Raw genomic sequence first — 21,423 nt, forward strand, 5'->3', positions numbered from 1 at the left:
GCCAAAAATCCTTGTCATAAATCTGGCAAAAATATGTGATGGGTTTACTAGAATCACATCATATTGAACACATATGATTATAAGTTTGCCTGGTTACATCATACCCCACCTCAAAAGGGTTGTGAGGAAAAAGACTCTTCTGTAAAAGTACAGAACAACCACATGTTTAGTGGGTCTTACAGTACTTATTCACTCGATCGAGTCGCGCGGGCAAGGTTTTCCAAAGCTGTGCCTCAAGAGAGGAGAAGATTGAAAGGGAAAAGAAAAGGACAGTCATTCTTTACTTTGATCCCAGCCTTGCATGTAACTTCTGCCCTCGATCCAAAGTAAATGGTCCTGCAAAAAGAGCCGAGGTCGCTATACCACATGCTGTACAGCTATGACAGGTCCCAAAGAGAAAATATCTAGGGACCTGTGGGTCACATACCTCAGATAATGGGCAGGGAACGTCATTTTATGTTCCCATACACCAACTTGAAGAACCCGCATCACAGAGAGATTATTATTGAATGGCAAGGAATCACTCACACTTCTGATATCATGTGTTCTTTCTGAGGAAGAAGCGGAAGATGGAGAGTCTGTAATGACTTCTCCTAGCAAGAACAAAATTGAGTTCTCGGTTATCTTTTTTTTGTCCTCCCTGTACTTACAAAAAGATGTTGTAAGCAAGATCTAGTAGAATACGTACACTTGAGATAGCACCTCAGAGCTCTCACACTCTCTAAGGTTAGGCTAGTAATCTGAAAGGATAAAAACCTGGAATTGGGTATCCATGGATTCTGGGTTTTGTCTACAAACTCAGGGACAAAGGAAAGCGTGACCTGCCTCCATTCTCTTGAATGCGTGATGTCGAAAGAGAGACCATGAAGTTCCCTGTCTCGTTTATCCGAGGCTAATGCAAGCAGGAAAATAATTTCAAGGGAGATATCCCTACCCGAGGGTAGCCTCAATGGTTTGTAAGGTGCCCCCTTCAGGGAACGTAAAACCTTGACGGCTTTCCAGGATGGAGGTTTCATTAACTGGAGGGTAGGTCTGCTCAAAGCTTCAAATGAGCATAAAGATCTCCTACGAAGAAGAAATATCTACTCACTTTATTTTAAAGATGTGCCTTAAGCTAAGCAATATCCATTTACAGTTGAAATGGAGCAGAGCTTCTCCTTGTGAAGGTAAAGAAAAAGGCAGCATTCATGGAATAGTGGCACCAAGAGGAGACACACCCCTTCCACGAAACCAACAGCAGAAGACGGCCCGCTTGACTTGATAGACTGCTGTTAAAATTCTTTAGTTATCCAGACATCTCTTGCAGAGCTTCACTCAAAAAGTCTCTCTCTAAGAGGAGATGCTGGATAACCTCCATGCGTGAAGCCAAAGCGATTCCACAACACTGAAATATCTGGGCAGGAGGCAGGCACAACAGGTTGGGAAGAAAAGGTAATTCCCTCAGTCTCAACCAGAAGTTAAAAGTCTGGTTACCATTCTACAGTACTTAAGGTTACTTTGAGGCCACGAGAATCGTGTTGAGATAGGGCGTCGCTCAAACCTGATTTAAGACACTCCTTATTGGCAGAATGGTGGAAAACCATAGACTTCAAGGCCATCCCTTAGGTGTTATAATGCGTCCTTGAACGCCAACTTTGGATCTAGAACTGGAGAGCAGTAGATGGCGAGATTGTGGTTCAGAGAGGTGGTAAACAGGTCTACTGTTCGTGACCCCCAAAGTCAGGATCTCTGTTGGTATCCGAGGACTTAAAGACCATTCTGAGCCAACCATTTGCATTCTCCTGCTCAATTTGTCCACCACTACATTCTTTCCGCCTGAAATGAAGCGAGCTGTCGGGGAAATCAAGTCGAGTTCCACCCACTCGAGAGTCTACTGCAAGTTAGCATAGTTACAGTGACATGGTACCTTCTTGTTTGTTTATGTAAGCTACCACAGTGGTGTTGTCACTCATGAACACCACCGAGTGACCTGCTGGAAGAGGGCAAAAGTGCTGGTGAGCTAAGAAGGCCGCTTTCAGCACTAAAACTTTACATTGTTTTGGTACTCCTGCTCTGACCAGAGCCCTGACACCATATGACAATGGAGATGAGCTCCCCAAGCTTCCTTGGACACATCCGTGAATAACAGGAATTCCGGGGGAGGAGTCAAGAGTAGGCAATCTTTCCGGAGGTTTGACTCTTTCAACCACCATTGCAGGTCTCTTATGGCCTCTTCCCCTCTTAGCAATAGTGAGAGAGGATGGTCGAGATGCTGGGACCACTACCCTTTAAACTCCTCTTGAAGCGACTGAAGGTGAAAACAAACGCCAGGTACTAGGCACTCCAAGGATGTCAGGTGTCCAAGAAATTTCTGTCACTGATGTGCCGACAGTTGGGGTTGGCGAAAGAAGGGGAGGGCTACCTCACTTAATCGTGTTATTCTGTCTTGAGACGGATAAATATTCCTGAGAACCGTGTCTATACCCATTCCTAGGTATGTTAGTCTTTGCCTGGGCAATAGCGCAGACTTCTTTCAATTCACCATGATTCCTAGCTCGTGACAAAATAAGAAGATTTTGTCTCGGTGGAGGAGAAGGGTTTCCTCTGAGTCTGCCAGAATCAGCCCATTGTCTAGGTAACGAAGGAGATAAATGCAAGTGATGTGTAACCTAACTGAAACCTGAGTAAAGACACTTGTAAAGACATGGAGCTGCTGAAAGGCCGAAGAAAAGCACCCTGAACTGAAATACTCTGCCGGCTACCACTACTGGTAGATACAGTACTGTACTTCCTGGAGGATCAGGACCTAGAAGTATGCGTCTTTTTAGGCCTAGGATTAGCATAAGGTGAAAAAGACTGATCGCTTGTTTGACGTGGCTGCAGTCTCCATCTCGAACGGAGTCTGTTGAACAAACTTTTTTAGGGCTAAGGGAATGTCATCGTCCCTTGCCTCTGCCAATTCATGAGCGGCCTTTAAACCTTTTAGGGCGAGGGTAATCCACTCGCAACGAAGACTTCCAATCCTTGGAAAAACGGAACTGAGGTTCCGATGAGGCAGAACCAAGATCATCCTCTGCAGACAACAGCGCATCAACAAGGAACCCCTGGACATACACCGAATGAAGGATTACCTCTAGAGGATATCTAAAAGCAAAGTGTTGCTGTAGTCTCTCCTCCAAGGAGGGCCACAGCAACCAAAGAGCATCAGACCTCTTAAACAATGAAGGTGAGATCCTGCTGTTTTTCTAGGGGAAATAGATGGATAGATGGAACCCCTTGCCCTAGGGCTCGCCCTCAAGTTAAAAGGCCACCACTCTTTCTCAATTGGTCCTCGGAGGAAGCCAAAGAAAAAAAGAGTACCGGGGTTGGAAGAGGCCGCCCGGCTTTCAACTTTGAGGATGACCTCAAAGGCGAAGAATCCCTCTTGATCTTTCTATTCCTCCTCCTGCCGTACCTTTTCACTGGGAGGATGGCTACTCCCGACATTCATTATAAGGTGACAGTTATGTACATGCATGCCCTTGGCATTGAGGACACAGTCGATGAGGATCCACCTCTGCAATAGTCAGACACAGTCGATGAGGATCCACCTCTGCAATAGTCATGAAAGTGCCGCAGGTCTTGGGTTACACTCTCAGACATTTCTGCTTAACAGGCAGCATCTTCAATAAACCCAAACACTCAAAGTAAGCACAATGGAAAGAGAAAACGATATTAGTAAATTTTTCCAAAATTGTTCCAGCCAGTGAGAGGTTGTACACTCACTGTCATTAGAAATTTGAGCAATTTGTCAGTGAGCAGGTGGGGGAGGATGCCTACCTGCTATCAGTTGTTTACAACTTGTTATAATTTTAACTATCATGTTCCAGCTTTGCTATTATCTATTCTCCTAGATAAAGGACGATGGTTTGTATTTGTGTAGGAAGAATTAATTCTATAGGAGTCATACTCCTGGTGTAATTACATAGTGATTGCCACCATGCCCTTAATTTAAGTTCCCCTAGTGTTGGAAGTACAAAACATCTCATCTGGAATTGGTCTAGCCATCAACATTAAAAACAAGTTAGAAAAAGAGTAATGTAGTTGCAAGAAAATTATTTATACTGTACAGTACTCTGTATGAGCACACTATGAGACCAAAGCCCTATCTCACAAAAACATTTCCATTGTAACTCACACCATCAACTTCAATGCACCATTAATAAGATTACACTGCATACTTAAGTAGTGTATTCTTTCAGCACAAAATTTAACATCTACTTACTGGCTTCATTTTTCTTATTTCAAGTTACTTCACAGCATCCCATGGAGCTATAAGAGAAAAAAATACGAATTGTTACAAATTATCTTCTTAAAAGAAGAATGGTTAATTAATATTTCTAAATTTATGAATAATTTTATTGGAAAAACATAAGGATAACAAAACAAAATCCTGTGTCAAGATTGAATAACATACAGCACTGCATTTTTCTATTAATTTTGTGAAAAAAATGACAAATTCGTAGATAATTTGTATTTTTCCTAACTATACAAACCTTAGCTATTTATTAGGGGTTATACTTTCGGCGGAGCTGAAATGACGAGCCATTAAAATTTTAGCGAGGGTTAACTATCCACACCGCTAGTTAGCAGGGGTAGGGGGGGTAGCTTGCTACCACTCCCGTTCACACACCTGTGATTTAGTCACTTTGCTTGGAGGTAGGACTTCAAAGGGGATAGGGATGGCGGGCAAGTTTGTATAAATAGCTAAGGTTTGTATAGTTAGGAAAAATACAAATTATCTACGAATTTGTCACTTGTTCCGTAACTGGAATACAAACCACGCTATTTATTAGGGGTGACTCACCCATTAGGAAGGGTGGACGTCCCTGCCAAAGTGGCTTTTGGCTTTGCCCGGGGACTCCTTATCTGGGTATGATAGTACTCAAAAATAAGAGTACCTGCCCTCGCTAAACCTTGCTACGCAAGGTCCGCAGCCTACGCAAACTGTGTGTTGAGACGTTTAGAAGTGTGACTGTCTAGGTAAAGTTATTCCAAGTCTATGTAAGAAAAACCTGATGTAACCAAGACTTCCCAATACTACCTCTCCAGGGTATGGGGACGCAACAGTATTAGCTTAATACTAGGTACACAAGGGAGCATGGTTTACCTACAGTGGGTTGAGGTCAGCTTATGCAGAGAACCCAGGATACTGCTTTCCCCACAAGAGGGTAGGATGAAGAAAAGAATAAGAGCCAGTCAAATCTTTTCATTCACGCAGACTAAAACCGCGTAACAGTGCCCTCAACCTTCTGCTATTTGTCCAACAAGGAGCTTGAGGTATACAACCAGCTGTTGTACAGCCACCACCGGACCGATAGAGATCGTATCGAGTTCCTGTGGGTCACGTCTTGCAGGAGAAAGCTTGTGAAAGTCACCTGGAGCATTCACATCCTTTCTCGTAAAACCTGCGTCACAGAGTAATCTGCTAATAAGGACCAGGGGCATAGTTATACCCCTGACACTGTGAGTCGTCATGTCGAGATGATGTTTCGGTGATCCTCCTCTAGCCTCTCCCAGTGCTGACAAAAGGAGGGACCCGGGCAGACTGTTGCCGTTTTCTTTAGGTAAAGATTCATACCTTATCCTGGGTACAGTAACGGATGATCTTGATCGTCCATTACCTAGTTGAGACTTGTGTAGGATCCGTCACCTCTGGAGACTGTCTGGTTAACGGAAAAACAATGGAGTCTAGAGAGTAAACATGAATGAACTAGAATGGGAAACTTGTCCAGAGCAAGTATTTATTTGAAATCGAGGAGTGACAAGGTAATAACAAAATGTATAAAAGTAATATATAAAGATAGAATAGAGTGTATGAAAAATAATATTTAATGGGAATATAAAACAAGGTGATTTTATAAGGTTTCGGATCATAAAACGAGTAATACTCGGGTCAAACGTAATATGTATACGAGGGTATTACATAAAAGGAATGGCATAGTACTGGATCAAGTCATATACTTGAATAAAGCGGGTGAAGTCGAATAGTTAAATTTAGCGGGTATCGAAGAAGAAATCCTATTGTTAGAGGAGGAGTCTATGTGCAGGGGGGAGGAGTTTCCTGCTATGTACGAACGAACGAGAGCGACTAAAACCAACCAGTTCAATGACAAAAAATAAATGAAAAACACTGCTAATGTTAGCATGTTACGCTAACATTGATAATGTTAGTTTGAGCACCTCAATATTACAGTATTTTATTTATTATACATCCAAGAAGGTAATGTATAGAGAAGAAAAGGCTTGTTTTACCATTATACTGTATACCATTTCCCCAGTATGTTTTCCCCACCCAAAACCCAGTTTCCACTGGGGGTCCCCCATTATCGTTGGATATACAGTAGAACGGATTTTGAGCAAATTGAAAAATCTATTTTTGGGTGAGACAGCCATGTCGTCCTGATGGAAGGTTCCTTTAGGTAGCCTTTCTAAGGGATATTTACTACAGTGATACTCCCAGAGAAATAAACCTAAGGTCTCCAGGATTCTAATTCCTGGCGCGAGTATCCATAATAAAAATTAAGGATATTGCATAATATCAGGGGACGTATTTTTTAGATACGACACAGCAATCTTCACCCCGAATAGATTTAACTCTTTGAGGAGGAAGAGTGGCGAAAGAAGGGGGTGCTGATCTAGGTACCCGGTGGACCTCCTATCCGCACTTCTACCGGCCGCTATTCCTTTACTTATGTTTAAGCAGGAATAGCCACAGATAGAGAAGTTTCGGGTGGGGTCAGCAAAAAGGGTGGGTGCATCAGGACGCCATGGCTATCTCACCCAAAAATAGATTTTTCACTTTGCTCAAAATGATATTTTAATTATAAAATAAATTTTTGAATATACTTACCCGGTGAATATATAATAGCTGCTGCTCCAGCGGCTCGACAGAAAAAACACACAAAAACTCGCGAGCGATCGCTATGAAGGTTGCGGGTGTGCCCACCAGCGCCAACTATCGGCCAGATACCACACATGCATGTAAACAAGCCTCAATTCTTCTCGTCCCGCTGCGTCTCTATTGGGGAGGAAGGGAGGGCCTTTAATTTATATATTCACCGGGTAAGTATATTCAAAAATTTATTTTATAATTAAAATTTCATTTTTAAATATTTAACTTAGCCGGTGAATATATAATAGCTGATTCACACCCAAGGCGGTGGGTAGAGACCAGAGTTACAGTAATTAAGTTTACAGTGTATATGCTTAGAGTTTTTGACAGTTATCAATATAAAAAAACCCAAATATATAGGTACCTGGTAAGGAAGTTGACTTAGACGATTACTCTGCCTTGTAAGTCTGTCTTCCTCACGAAGCCCAGCATTCCTCTTAGGATGCTGAAAGACTCCCAGGAGCTGAAGTATCAAGGGCTGCAACCCATACAAACAGGACCTCATCAAACCCCTAATCTGGGCGCTCTCAAGAAATGACTTTGACCACCCGCCAAATCAACCAGGATGCGAAAGGCTTCTTAGCCTTCCGTACAACCCAAAAAACAATATTAAAAACATTTCAAGAGACAGATTAAAAAGGATATTGGAATTAGGGAAGTGTAGTGGTAGAACCCTCACCCACTACTGCACTCGCTGCAACGAATGGACCCAGTGTGTAGCAGTCCTCGTAAAGAGTCTGGACATCTTTTAAGTAAAATGACGCGAACACTGACTTGCTTCTCCAAAAAGTCGCGTCCATGATACTTTGCAGAGATCTATTTTGCTTGAAGGCCACGGAGGTTGCTATAGCTCTAACTTCGTGCGTCTTAACCTTAAGCAAACATCGGTCTTTCTCATTCAAGTGAGAATGAGCTTCTCGTATTAAAAATCTGATAAAATATGACAAAGCACTCTTTGACATAGGCAATGATGGTTTCTTAACTGAGCATCATAATGCCTCAGATTTACCTCGTAATGACTTAGTACGAGCTAAATAGAACTTAAGAGCTCTAACAGGACATAATACTCTTTCCAGTTCGTTGCCTACGATCTCTGATAAGCAAGGAATATCAAAAGATTTAGGCCAAGGACGAGAAGGCAGTTCATTTTTGGCCAGGAAACCAAGTTGAAGAGAACAAGTGGCTTTTTCTGTAGAAAAGCCGATGTTCTTACTGAAGGCATGAAGTTCACTGACTCTTTTAGCCGAAGCCAAGCACACTAGGAAAAGTGTCTTGAGAGTGAGATCCTTCAGGGAGGCTGAATGTAATGGCTCAAACCTGTCTGACATGAGGAACCTTAGGACCACGTCTAAGTTCCATCCAGGAGTTGCCAAACGACGTTCCTTAGAGGTCTCAAAAGACTTAAGGAGATCTTGGAGATCTTTATTGTTGGAAAGATCTAAGCCTCTATGCCGAAAGACCGAAGCCAACATGCTCCTGTAGCCCTTGATCGTGGGAGCTGAAAGGGAGCGAACCCTTCTCAGATGTAAGAGAAAATCAGCGATTTGGGCTACAGAGGTACTGGTCGAGGACACAGATGCTGACTTGCACCAGTCTCGAAAGACTTCCCACTTCGACTGGTATACTCTAATGGTAGAAGCTCTCCTCGCTCTTGCAATCGCACTGGCTGCCTCCTTCGAAAAGCCTCGAGCTCTTGAGAGTCTTTCGATAGTCTGAAGGCAGTCAGACGAAGAGCGGGGAGGTTTTGGTGTACATTCTTTACGTGGGGCTGACGTAACAGATCTACCCTTAGAGGAAGACTTCTTGGAAAGTCTACCAGCCATCGAAGTACCTCGGTGAACCACTCTCTCGTGGGCCAGAGGGGAGCAACCAACGTCAACCTTGTCCCTTCGTGAGAGGTGAACTTCTGCAGTACCTTGTTGACAATCTTGAATGGTGGGAATGCATACAAGTCCAGATGAGACCAATCTAGGAGAAATGCGTCTATGTGTATTGCTGCTGGGTCTGGGACTGGAGAGCAATAGATTGGAAGTCTCTTGGTCATCGAGGTTGCAAAGAGGTCTATGGTGGGTTGACCCCAAGTCGCCCAAAGACTCTTGCACACGTCCTTGTGGAGGGTCCATTCCGTAGGAATTACCTGACCCCTCCGACTGAGGCAGTCTGCTAAGACGTTCAAGTCGCCCTGGATAAACCTCGTTAACAGGGAGATGCCTCGATCTCTTGACCAAATGAGCAGGTCCCTTGCGATCTCGTACAGCGTGAGGGAGTGGGTGCCTCCTTGCTTGGAGATGTACGCCAAGGCTGTGGTATTGTTGGAGTTGATCTCTACCACTTTGTTTCGAAGGAGACTCGAATTTCATCAAGGCCAAGTGGACTGCCAAAAGCTCCTTGCCGTTGATGTGCATGCTCCTCTGACTTGAGGTCCACAGACCTGAGCATTCCCGACCGTCCAGGGTCGCACCCCAACCCAAATCCGACGCGTCTGAGAATAGTACGTGGTTTGGGTTCTGAACTGCTAGGGAAAGTCCCTCTCTCAGACTGATATTGTCGTTCCACCAATTCAGGCATGCCTTTACTGGTTCGGAGACCGGGATTGAGACCGTCTCTAACGTCTTGTCCTTCTTCCAGTGAAAGGCTAGATGGAACTGGAGAGGTCGAAGGTGTAGCCTTCCTAGCGAGACAAACTGCTCCAGGGATGATAGAGTTCCTACTAGACTCATCCAATTCCTGACTGAGCACCGTTCTCTCTTCAACATCAGTTGGACTTTGAGCAGGGCTTGCTCTATTCGGGTGGCAGACGGAAAAGCCCGAAAAACTGGACTGCGAATCTCCATCCCTAAATACAGTATAGTTTGGGATGGAATCAGCTGGGACTTTTCTAGGTTGACCAAAAGTCCCAATTCCTTGGTCAGATCCAATGTCCAATGAATATCCTGCAGACAGCGATGACTGGACGAGGCTCTGAGAAGCCAGTCGTCCAAGTACAGGGAGGCTCGGATTCCCGATAAATGGAGGAATTTTGCTACATTCCTCATAAGCCTCGTAAACACGAGAGGAGCAGGACTTAGGCCAAAGCACAGGGCCCGAAACTGGTATACCACATTTTTTAAAACAAACCTCAGAAACGGTTGGGAATCTGGGTGTATAGGGATGTGGAAGTACGCGTCTCTTAGGTCGAGAGAGACCATCCAGTCTCCCTTTCTGACCGCTGCTAAGACTGATTTCGTGGTCTCCATGGTGAACTTTGTTTTCGTAACAAAGACGTTGAGCGCACTGACATCTAGCACCGGTCTCCAACCTCCTGTCTTCTTCGGGACTAGGAAGAGACGGTTGTAAAACCCCGGTGATTGAAGGTCCGAGACTTTCACCACCGCTCCCTTCTCTAGCAATAGAGACACTTCTAGGTTTAGGGCTTGTCTCTTTGACTCCTCTCGGTACCTGGGAGAGAGGTCGATGGGGGAAGTCGCTAGAGGAGGTTTGCGTACAAATGGAATTTTGTACCCCTCTCTGAGCAACCGAACAGACTGTTGGTCTGCGCCCCTCTTCTCCCAGGCCTGCCAGAAGCTCTTCAATCTGGCTCCTACTGCTGTCTGAGGCTGTGGGCAGTCAGACTCTGCCACGTGAGGACTTGGCTCCTCTCTTCTTTCCTCTCTTTCCCTCGGCACGAGTACTTCCCCTGCTGGGAGCTCTGCCACGAAAGGGCGGAATAAATCTGGACGCCGGAGTGTCGATCCTGGGTCTAGTAGAAAAGGATGTAGAAGGAGTCCCTTTGCGAGCAGAGGACGCTACCAAGTCATGGGTGTCCTTCTGCACGAGTGAAGAAGCTATGTCCTTAACCAATTGTTGCGGGAACAAAAACTTTGATAAGGGAGCAAAGAGCAGTTCTGATCTCTGACAGGGAGTAACTCCTGCCGAAAGAAAAGAGCAAAGGGACTTTCGCTTCTTTAAGACTCCCGACGTAAAAGAGGAGGCGAGCTCATTGGAACCATCGCGGATAGCTTTATCCATACAGGACATAATCAGTAAGGAGACATCTCTATCAGCCGATGAGATTTTCCTACTTAAGGCTCCCAAAGACCAGTCAAGGAAGTTGAAAACTTCAAAGGCTCTGTATACGCCTTTCAGCAGATGGTCAAGGTCCGAGGAAGACCAACTAATCTTCGAGCGTCTCATGGCTAGGCGGCGGGGAGAGTCTACAAGGCTTGAGAAGTCACCCTGGGCAGAGGCAGGGACTCCCAAGCCGAGAACTTCTCCCGTGGCATACCAGACGCTCGATCTAGACGAGAGCTTTGACGGAGGGAAGGCAAAGGCCGTCTTCCCCAAACTCCTCCTGGTTTCCAACCAGTCGCCTAAAAGTCATAAAGCTCTCTTGGAAGAGCGAGAGAGCACTAGCTTTGTAAAGGCTGGCATGTTAGCAGGTAAGCCTAGAGCAAACTCAGACGGTGGCGAACGAGGAGCAACAGTGACGAAGTGATCGGGAAAAAGCTCCTTGAAAATTAACATGACTTTCTTAAAGTCCATTGATGGAGGAACCGTTCTAGGTTTGTCTACATCCGAAGGATGATCATCATGATGAGGGTCAGCAACGTCCTCATCTGAAGGATCCTCATCCGACAACTGCTGAGTAACAAGCAAAGGGGTTGGCAATGCTTGACACGCAGAGTCCACACGCACTGGTGCATTAGTAGCAGTCCAGGACGCTACGTCATGTAACTGCTTAACAGCCTGTGAACTGTCAACAACAACAGGAGCGGGAGGACGCTCGACGTCAACTCGAGACTGTTTTGACTGCCTAGACTGAGCAGTCAAAACAACTCTAGACTGCGGTGGTTGACGCTCAGCGTCAAAACAAGTCAACTCCGCTGGTTGGCGAACGTCCTGAACGTCAACAAGAGCATTAGGAAGAGGCTGAACGTCCATATGCGACTGAAAGTCAACACGTGACTGCATCGAGTGAGGCTCTACAAAGCGTGACTGACGTGACTTAGCTACGCCAACGTCAACAGGACGAGCAAAGGCTCGTTTTGGTGGCTGAAGGCCAGGATCTCGATGAGTTAAGCAGCGAGGATCATCGTGAACCTTATCGGCAGAATAGTCTTCCATAAGGGAGGCGAGCTTAATCTGCATGTCTTGCAGCACAACCCATTAAGGATCAACGGGAATGGGTGCGGTAAAAGACGGGGTTAACGTCTGAGACGGCACAACCTTGCCTACACCAAGACTCTCTGAGCCTGTGTAACGTTGCTGCTTAGGCGGCGAGCAGTCTTCCGATGACTGCAAAGGGTCAGAGCTGTCCCAATGGCTACAGCCAGGACGCTGGACCTGTCCTGAAGGGACCGACTTTCGCTTAAGGGGCCTAGAAACCTTGCTCCACGGTTTCTTATGCGAAAAGCCTTCGGATGACGAGGAGAAAATGGTCTCTCTCGTCTTATGGTAGGGGCGATCTTGGTGAGACACGCCTGATACCATAGAGGGAACGTCTGTTCGCTGATCAAGGCCTCTCGAACCCATAAGTCGTACGACATTACTTCTCCCCTGGGCTTGGGAGCTTGCAAGAGGTCTCGTACTAGGTGAACGACAGGCACGAACAGACGAACCCTCGGTCGCAACACTGTTCACAACACTTTGCGCACTAATCTCTTTCCCACGATTTTCCGCTGTGGCACTCTGACACTTAAGCTCTTTAACGTCAGCCATGAGTTGATTACGATCTGTTGCTAACGATTCAACTCTTTCACCTAAGGCATGAATGGCATGTAACATGTCTCGCATCGATGGTTCCTGAGTGCCAGTAGGGGGTTCAGGCACAACCACTACAGGGGAAGGATTAGGTTCAGGGGCATGTGGAGAGGAAAAATCTACTGACCTAGAGGAACTCCTCCTTACCCTATCTCTCTCTAGCTTACGAGAATACTTGTCGTATTCGAGCCAATCAAATTCCGAAAGGCCCACGCATTCCTCACACCGATCTCCTAATTGACAGGTTTTACCCCGACAATTAGAACACACAGTATGTGGGTCGAGAGAGGCCTTTGGAAGACGCCTATTGCAATCCCTAGCATTACACTTACGAAATCTAGGGGCTTGTGAAGCGTCAGCCATTTTGAATTAGTCAAAGAAAGTCCAAAAAAACAATCCAAGTCATCAACAATTAAATCTGTCCAATAAAGAGTTCAAGAGTTTAAGTTGAGGAAAAACACCTGCACTGCGAAAGCTCAAACCAAAATGAAGTACTTCACCAAATATGTTGAGAAAACTCCAGGTTATACAGCGAGTATTGATACGTCTTGTCGTCAAGGTCGACAGAGAAGAATTGAGGCTTGTTTACATGCATGTGTGGTATCTGGCCAATAGTTGGCGCTGGTGGGCACACCCGCAACCTTCATAGCGATCGCTCGCGAGTTTTTGTGTGTTTTTTCTGTCGAGCCGCTGGAGCAGCAGCTATTATATATTCACCGGCTAAGTTAAATATTTAAAAATCCATTTTTTGGGCTCGGCCATATCGTCCTGATGGAAGCTTACCAGGGAATTAACTTGAAAGTATTATATCTGTGGGTTTGTGTAAGTGCCTTCTACCTTGAATGTGGTCCTTATTTGGTCTCTTAGATCTGTATATGACATTACCGTTATCTGTCATTTCCACTAAGCTTGGAACTGGCTTAGGGCTTCTTGCCCCCTGCAAGGAAAGTGTCGACATCGACAGTAAGGATTCAAGGCTTGATTTTCCGTAGGGACGGAAGGTAAAACTTGAGAGATTACCTTTCACATACCTTGGAAATCTGTACTCTGATTTCAAGTTGGGCCCTTCTAGGGTTTAATTAAAACTCTAGTATGCTTTATTCATCTGTAACTGAGATAGCAGCAATACGACGCAAATTCGTTTAGTATTTTCACCTTGCAACTAAATTATCAAATGTAGTCACAATAGGGTATGAATCTGATCCAGCAATGAAAACACATTGGGGGGTCCATATTTTCTCGTCGAAAAAATGTTATTTTCATTAGTAAAATAAATTTTTGAATATACTTACCCGATAATCATGTAGCTGTCAACTCCGTTGCCCGACAGAATTCTACGGGAGGGATACGCCAGCTATCACTATACTAGAAGGGGGTGTACTCACAAGCGCCACCTGTGGCCAGGTACTACAGTACTTGTTGTTGACGCCACCTCACTTTTTCCTCGGTCCACTGGTTCTCTATGGGGAGGAAGGGTGGGTCAATTAAATCATGATTATCGGGTAAGTATATTCAAAAATTTATTTTACTAATGAAAATAACATTTTTCAATATTAAAATTACCCGATAATCATGTAGCTGATTCACACACAAGGGGGTGGGTGAAAAACCAGTGTACAAGACTAAAGGATAGCTAAGTATCCCGTATTTCATATAATCAGTTATCCACAATAACAATGAAATAATAAGTACCTGGTAAGGAAGTCGACTTGAACCGTTACTCTGCCTTTAATAAGATCGTCTTCCTTACTGAGCGCAGCGTTCCTCTTGGAAGGCTGAATCAACTCAAAGGTGCTAAAGTATACAGGGCTGCAACCCATACTAAAGGACCTCATCACAACCTTTAACCTCGGCGCTTCTCAAGAAAGAATTGACCACCCGCCAAATCAACAAGGATGTGGAAGGCTTCTTAGCCGACCGTACAACCCATAAAAAGTATTCAAGAGAAAGGTTAAAAGGTTATGGGATTATGGGAATGTAGTGGCTGAGCCCTCGCCTACTACTGCATTCGTTGCTACGAATGGTCCCAGGGTGTAGCAGTACTCGTAAAGAGCCTGGACATCTTTGAGATAGAATGATGCGAACACTGACTTGCTTCTCCAATAGGTTGCATCCATAACACTCTGCAGAGAATGGCTCTGTTTGAAGGCCACTGAAGTAGCCACAGCTCCCACTTCATGTGTCCTTACCTTCAGCAAAGCAAGGTCTTCTTCCTTCAGATGAGAATGTGTTTCTCTAATCAGAAGACTGAATAGTAAGAAACTGAGTTCTTAGAACTTGGAAAAGAAGGTTTCTTGATAGCACACTATAAGGCTTCTGATTGTCCTTGTAAAGGTTAAGACCTTTTTAGATAGTACTTAAGAGCTCTAACTGGGCAAAGTACTCTCTCCAGTTCATTCCCCACCAAGTTGGACAGGCTTGGGATCTCGAACGACTTAGGCCAAGGACGTGAAGGAAGCTCGTTTAGCAAAAACCGAGCTGCAAGGAACATGTAGCCGTTTCAGATGTGAAAACAATGATCCTGCTGAAGGCGTGGATCTCACTTACTCTTTTAGCTGTTGTCAAGCACACGAGGAAAAGAGTTTTTAATGTGAGGTCCTAAAAAGAGGCTGATTGGAGAGGTTCAAATCTTGATGACATAAGGAACCTTAGGACCACGTCTAGATTCCAGCCTGGAGTGGACAACCGACGTTCCTTTGAGGTCTCAAAAGACCTAGGGAGGTCCTGTAGATCTTTGTTGGTGGAAAGATCCAAGCCTCTGTGGCGGAAAACCGCTGCCAACATACTTCTGTAACCCTTGATCGTAGGAGCTGAAAGGGATCTTACTTTCCTTAGATATAACAGGAAGTCAGCAATCTGGGTTACAGTGGTACTGGTTGAGGAAACTGCATTGGTCTTGTACCAGCTACGGAAGACTTCCCTTTGAGACTGATAGATTCTGAGAGTGGATGTTCTCCTTGCTTTGGCAATCGTTCTGGCTGCCTCCTTCGAAAAGCCCCTAGCTCTTGAGAGTCTTTCGAAAGTCTGAAGGCAGTCAGACGAAGAGCGTGGAGGATTGGGTGTACCTTCTTTACGTGAGGTAGACTTAGAAGGTTCACTCCTAGAGGAAGAGTCCTGGGAATGTCGACCAGCCATTGCAGTACCTCTAAGAACCATTCTCTCGAGGGCCAGAGCGGAGCCAACCAACGTCAGCCGTGTCCCTTTGCGAGAGAACTTCTGAAGTACCCTGTTGACAATCTTGAACGGCGGGAATGCATACAGGTCGAGATGGAACCAATCCAGCAGAAAAGCATCCACGTGAACTGCTGCTGGGTCTGGAATCGGAGAACAATACAACAGGAGTCTCTAGGTTATCGAGGTAGCGAACAGATCTATGGTTGGCTGACCCCACAGGGCCCAAAGTCTGCTGCAAACATTCTTGAGAAGGGTCCACTCTGTGGGGATGACCTGACCCTTCCGGCTGAGGTGATCTGCCATGACATTCATACCGCCCTGAATGAACCTCGTTACCAGCGTGAGCTTTCGATCTTTAGACCAGATGAGGAGGTCCCTTGCGATCTAGAACAACTTCCACGAAAGAGTCCCTCCCTGCTTGAAGATGTAAGCCAGGGCTGTGGTGTTGTCAGAGTCCACCTCCACCACTTTGTTAAGCTGGAGGGACTTGAAGTTTATCAAGGCCAGAATAACCGCCAACAACTCCTTGCAATTGATGTGAAGTGTCCTTTGCTCCTGATTCCATGTTCCCGAGCATTCTTGTCCGTCCAAAGTCGCACCCCAGCCCGTGTCTGATGCGTCCGAGAGGAGACGGCGGTCGTGTTTCTGAACAGCCAAAGGTAGACTTCCTTGAGAAGAAAGCTGTTCTTACACCACGCGAGAGAAGACCTCCTCTCTTCGGAAACAGGAACTGAGACCGTCTCTAGCGTCATGTCCTTTATCCAGTGAGCAGCTAGATGATACTGAAGGGGGGGGAGGTGGAGTCTCCCTAACACGATGAACAGGGCCAGCGATGAAAGTGTCCCTGTTAGACTCATCCACTACCTGACTGAGCATCGGTTCCTTCTCAGCATGCTCTGGATGCATTCTAGGGCTTGGAAGATCCTTGGGGCCGACGGAAAAGCCCGAAAAGCTCGACTCTGAAGATCCATACCCAAGGAGACAATGGTCTGGGATGGGACGAGCTGAGACTCCTCAAAATTGACCAGGAGGCCCAGTTCCTTGGTCTGATCCATAGTCCATTTGAGAATCTCCAGACAGCGACGACTTGTGGGAGCTCTTAAAAGCCAGTCGTCTGACGGAGCCGGACACAAGATCATGGTACTGCTGCACAGTCTGTGAACTGTCAACCATGGGGAAGCGAGGAAGTACAGTGACAACCCGAAGCTGTCTAGACTGTCTGGGTCGTACAGACAACTCCTTATCGGGTTGCTGAGGTTGCCGCACTGCGTCACAACAAGTCACTTCTGCTGGTTGTTGAACGTCTTCCCAGTGACACATTGACTCCGTAAACAAAAAATCCTCTAACAAGGACTAAGCTTGGACTGCATGTCTTGCAACACAGCTCAAGGTCTATGGGAGCAGGTGTGGTAACAGACGGGATTAGCGACTGAAGTGGAACCATTACCTTCCCTGGAAGCATGTTATGCTTAAATAAAAGTCCATAGGAGGCTACGCAGCTAAAGGCTCCTCTCCAAATGACAGAGTCCTCAAGGGAATATCAGAAGGAGGGAGAAAAGCACTTTCTCATCTACAGGGACCATATCCGAGAAAAGCTAAGTTCTCTCAGTGAGGGTTTCACTGGTGCAAAAGCAGCAGACTAGAAGGCAACGTTATGAAACTGCTTGACAGTCTAGTGAGTTGGCAACAACCAAAGATGTGTGACTGAGAAGCATGCGGTAAGGTATGCAGAGCATGTTGTATGCAGAGCATGCTGTATGCAGAGCATGCTGTATGTAGAGCATGCTGTAAGGTAAGCAGAGCGTGTTGCATGGCGTGTAACATTTCTCAGAAATTCCATGACCAGTGCTAGAGTGAGTAATATCGCATTACCGTTCATTGAAAGTGCACGTGCCGAGGGAATTGATTTAGACTGTTTTGTTGATGAATTTGATAGCCGGCATGATAATCGTAGAATTAAGCTACACTAAATGTACTATAATCTACTTCACCTCAGGAAAGGGAAACTCGCCCTGTTGGCAACACTGCATTACTTCATGCATGCTTGCATGGGGTTTAATATCAACATAATATTACCTTACATTCATAACTCATGATTCATTTTTTGTTTAGAAGATATTTTTGCCATATTTTGCGATTTGTTAAAAATATATTGCAAGGAATACATATATATTTTTATATAAGTAATACAAATAACCTCCATTATCATAATGTTTGTGTAGGCATACATGTATATGATTACAAATGCAAGTTATGAAAGTAATGAGGTGTTATTATTGTCATTTGTTATTCCCAAGTTGAATGGGAAGAAGCTCAAGTTGAGGAAAAAATGGCAGATGCATGCGTTGAGGTGGCTGACTCATAGCATGAGGTTGCTGCCTTAAGAGTTGCGCTTGCTGTAAGGGTTGCGGATGCGCAGTAGCAGGTTCCTGAGGAACAAGTTAAGGTTCCTGAGGTGTGAGCTGCGAGAGTTGAGGTAGCGGCTGCGCAAAACGCAGTTCTTGTCTCGCAAGTTGAGGTTCCTGAGGTGCTAGCCTAAGGTGGTCGCTGCAGCGAGTGCTGAGGTGGCTGCCTCATTGATGGAAGAGGTTGTCGTACCTCAAGAGATTGTTGCCTCGCTGGTGGAACCGCAAGCGGAAGCGGAGGAAGTAAGGCATAAGACTCCTGCTCCCATTGCTGAGGTTGCCTTAAGGAAGGTTAAGGTTGCTGCACAACGCTGGTAACTGGCAACTCAGAACGCGGTAAGGTAGCCTGAGGAACCTCAACTTCGTACGCCTGGCAGACTGGACTGCGGAGGCGGAGCTCTCGCAGGAGGAGGCGGAGGTTGCTGCACACCGCTGGTAACCTCAGCCTGAAACTCACGCATTAAGACCGCAAGCTGCGACTGCATGGACTGCAGCAAAGTCGTCTTGGGATCAACAGACGATAAGGTCTGTTAAGGCAAAGCCTTAATAGAAGATGAGGTCTGTAGAGGCATCGCCTTACCTCTCTTAGGAGGTGTGCAGTCACCTGATGACTGAGGAGAGTCAGAGCTAACCCAATGACTGCATCCGGGTTGTTGAACTCTAACTTCGTACGTCTGGCATAGGTCTGGACTTTACGTTTAAGAGGTCTTGAGACCTGAGACCAGCGTTTTCTCCCCGAAATTTCTTCTGCAGACGAGCAAAATAAGGGCTCAATCGTCTGCGGGTGGGAGTGACGGTCTCTGTAAGACACGCCCGCAACCACCGAGGATACTTCTGTGCGCCGATCAAGGCCTGCCGAACCCTTTTGCCCTTCGACATTGCTTCTCCCCTGGGCTTGGGAGCTTGCAAGAGGTCCCGGACTGGGAGGACGACTGGCACGCACAGAAGTACCCTCACGCACAACACTGACACACTTTGCGCTAATCACTTATCACTTTTGATTTTCTGTTTGCACTTATTTCACTGAACACGAAACTTTAAGTGGTTTGTACCTGAAACACGCAATTCTATCCTTTCTCAAAAGTTAGTAATTGCGAAAACAGAATTACAATGTAACAGAAAAATCTAATGAAAGATAAATAATTCAGTGGCTGGAAAGAGACTAAACACTAGATCAAATAAACTACGTTTAAAATCTCTCACCGCATAAAGCTTGAGAACAAGAAAAAACTCTAGAAACGTTTACCTTCTTCCCCTAAAGAGACTAGGGAGAAGAGCAAAAACGATAACAACGTTACTCGCTTGAACGAAACGTTTATCCTCCTCTTTCTCCCTCCGTCTCTATCTCTCTCTCTCTCTCTCTCTCTCTCTCTCTCTCTCTCTCTCTCTCTCTCTCTCTCTTGACTTAGAACCTGAGAGAAGAGCCCAATCATATATATCGTTAAAACATATTATTGTTAAAGGAAAAAACTGAAATATTTCCCAATTTATTAGAATTAAAACCATTAAGTTGAGAAAGAATGAACAAAACGCTAGACACGGTTACTCTTACTGCAACGTGACACCGTGAAAATTCTCTCTCTATCGTGACGATAGAGCGCAAGTTGAACGTTCTGAACGTCAACAACTGCAGAGACAAAACAAAACGTTAGTTCAACTTTGAACACAGTACGAGACTATCAAAGAAATTCTTTCAAAAACATTAAAATAGCAAAATATGTTAACAGGTAAAACCGAAATGACGGGCTCAATGTTAATTAACTTCGGTACCAAGAAAAGACCGCCTACTATTAGGAAAGGTCGAATATAAACAAATATAAAAATTAATTTTAATAAGTTTATAATAAAAGGAAGTTAATCGAAGAGGCCTATAAAAGGCGGAGAGATATAAAATAAATCTATAACTTTTGTTAAGCAAAATTAAGAAAGAGAGTCTATACTCTCTTAGACACCAACACTTCCGTCTAAGGGAAGGGTCGGCCATTTAAAGGTGAAAGAGAGTTCATACTCTCTTCGTCACCATAATTAATCAAATTAATTCCAAAAGCTAACTAAGCTAATATAGAAGTTTCCAGTATAGCGAATAGCTGCAAATTTTAGAGAAATACTTCACCAAACCGTGAACAATACTCCAAAATCATAAGCGTATCCAAGAACGTCTTGCCGGAAGCACGACAGAGGAAAAAGTGAGGTGGCGTCAACAACAAGTACTGTAGTACCTGGCCACAGGTGGCGCTTGTGAGTACACCCCCTTCTAGTATAGTGATAGCTGGTGTATCCCTCCCGTAGAATTCTGTCGGGCAACGGAGTTGACAGCTACATGATTATCGGGTAAGTTTAATATTGAAAAATATGTAATTTCATCAAAACGATGCCACTCAATGGAGAGGTGAAACCAAATCTGACTGATTTGTACAGATTTTGGGATTGCATGAACACCGTGACGCAACGTTCACTCTGCACTGGTTTTATTGGTCAGATATGCACCTATATGGAACAGTGTGTTAATCATTGTTATGATTTGCACCCGATGCACTGGAAAGTCCCAAAGCAGTTCACTGTTCATCTTAGCGCTAGACATCGGGTCTTATAACACTACCCGCCGCCACCATAACATGTTTTATTTCATGTACTTGCTTCGTATAGTGTCAGTAAAAGACTCTGGATGATCTCCATCCAGTGTATGAGCGGAGTCTTCCAAAGCCCGTGTTGGAAGAAGTTCAACGAAGAAGCAACTTTCCTTTGATGGTGACCTGCGGGTGTACTGTCAGGATCCGCTCTGCGAATAAGGTAGGTGAGCTTTGCTCTCAGTTGTCTTAGGGGTAGGTTTTGATCCTGTTTTCGCCTCTGACGAGCTATCCTCCCTTGAAGTCCGAGGTTCTTCAAAGATAGACCTTAAGACACTCTACTGGGCACAGAGAGTCATCTTCCTTCAGTGGGCAGATTCTCTAAGGACCCCACCTCTTGGTGGGTAGCTCATTCTTGGCAAGAGAAGCAGGATCAGGAAAGAGGTTCAGTTCTCCTGTCTAGGAACTGAATATGACCTTCATTTCTAGATAAGGCCACTATTTCACTAACTCTATCCCCTGAGGCTATGACATACAGAAAATAACTTTCTGTGAAAGATCCTTTAGAGTACAATTCTCATTGTTTTGATTCGCAGCATGGTGCGAGACTTGTCCAAAGACCACG

General features: G+C 45.1%; 2 protein-coding genes across 4 annotated transcripts in view; both read right to left on the reverse strand.

The window, feature by feature from the left end:
- The window catches only part of LOC137615345 (inactive phospholipase C-like protein 1), a 1,261,629-nt gene that overhangs the window by 461,518 nt on the left and 778,688 nt on the right, over positions 1-21,423 (reverse strand). The gene's annotated exons all lie outside the window — the stretch shown is intronic.
- The window catches only part of LOC137615344 (uncharacterized), an 85,309-nt gene that overhangs the window by 56,642 nt on the left and 7,244 nt on the right, over positions 1-21,423 (reverse strand). The window contains exon 2 of the mRNA XM_068345145.1: positions 4,244-4,290. Within this exon, the coding sequence (XP_068201246.1) occupies positions 4,244-4,252 (9 nt within the window). The 5' untranslated portion in view covers positions 4,253-4,290. The remainder of the gene's footprint in view (positions 1-4,243; positions 4,291-21,423) is intronic.

This window comes from Palaemon carinicauda, chromosome 21, assembly GCF_036898095.1.
Source record: "Palaemon carinicauda isolate YSFRI2023 chromosome 21, ASM3689809v2, whole genome shotgun sequence".
NCBI lineage: Eukaryota > Metazoa > Arthropoda > Malacostraca > Decapoda > Palaemonidae > Palaemon > Palaemon carinicauda.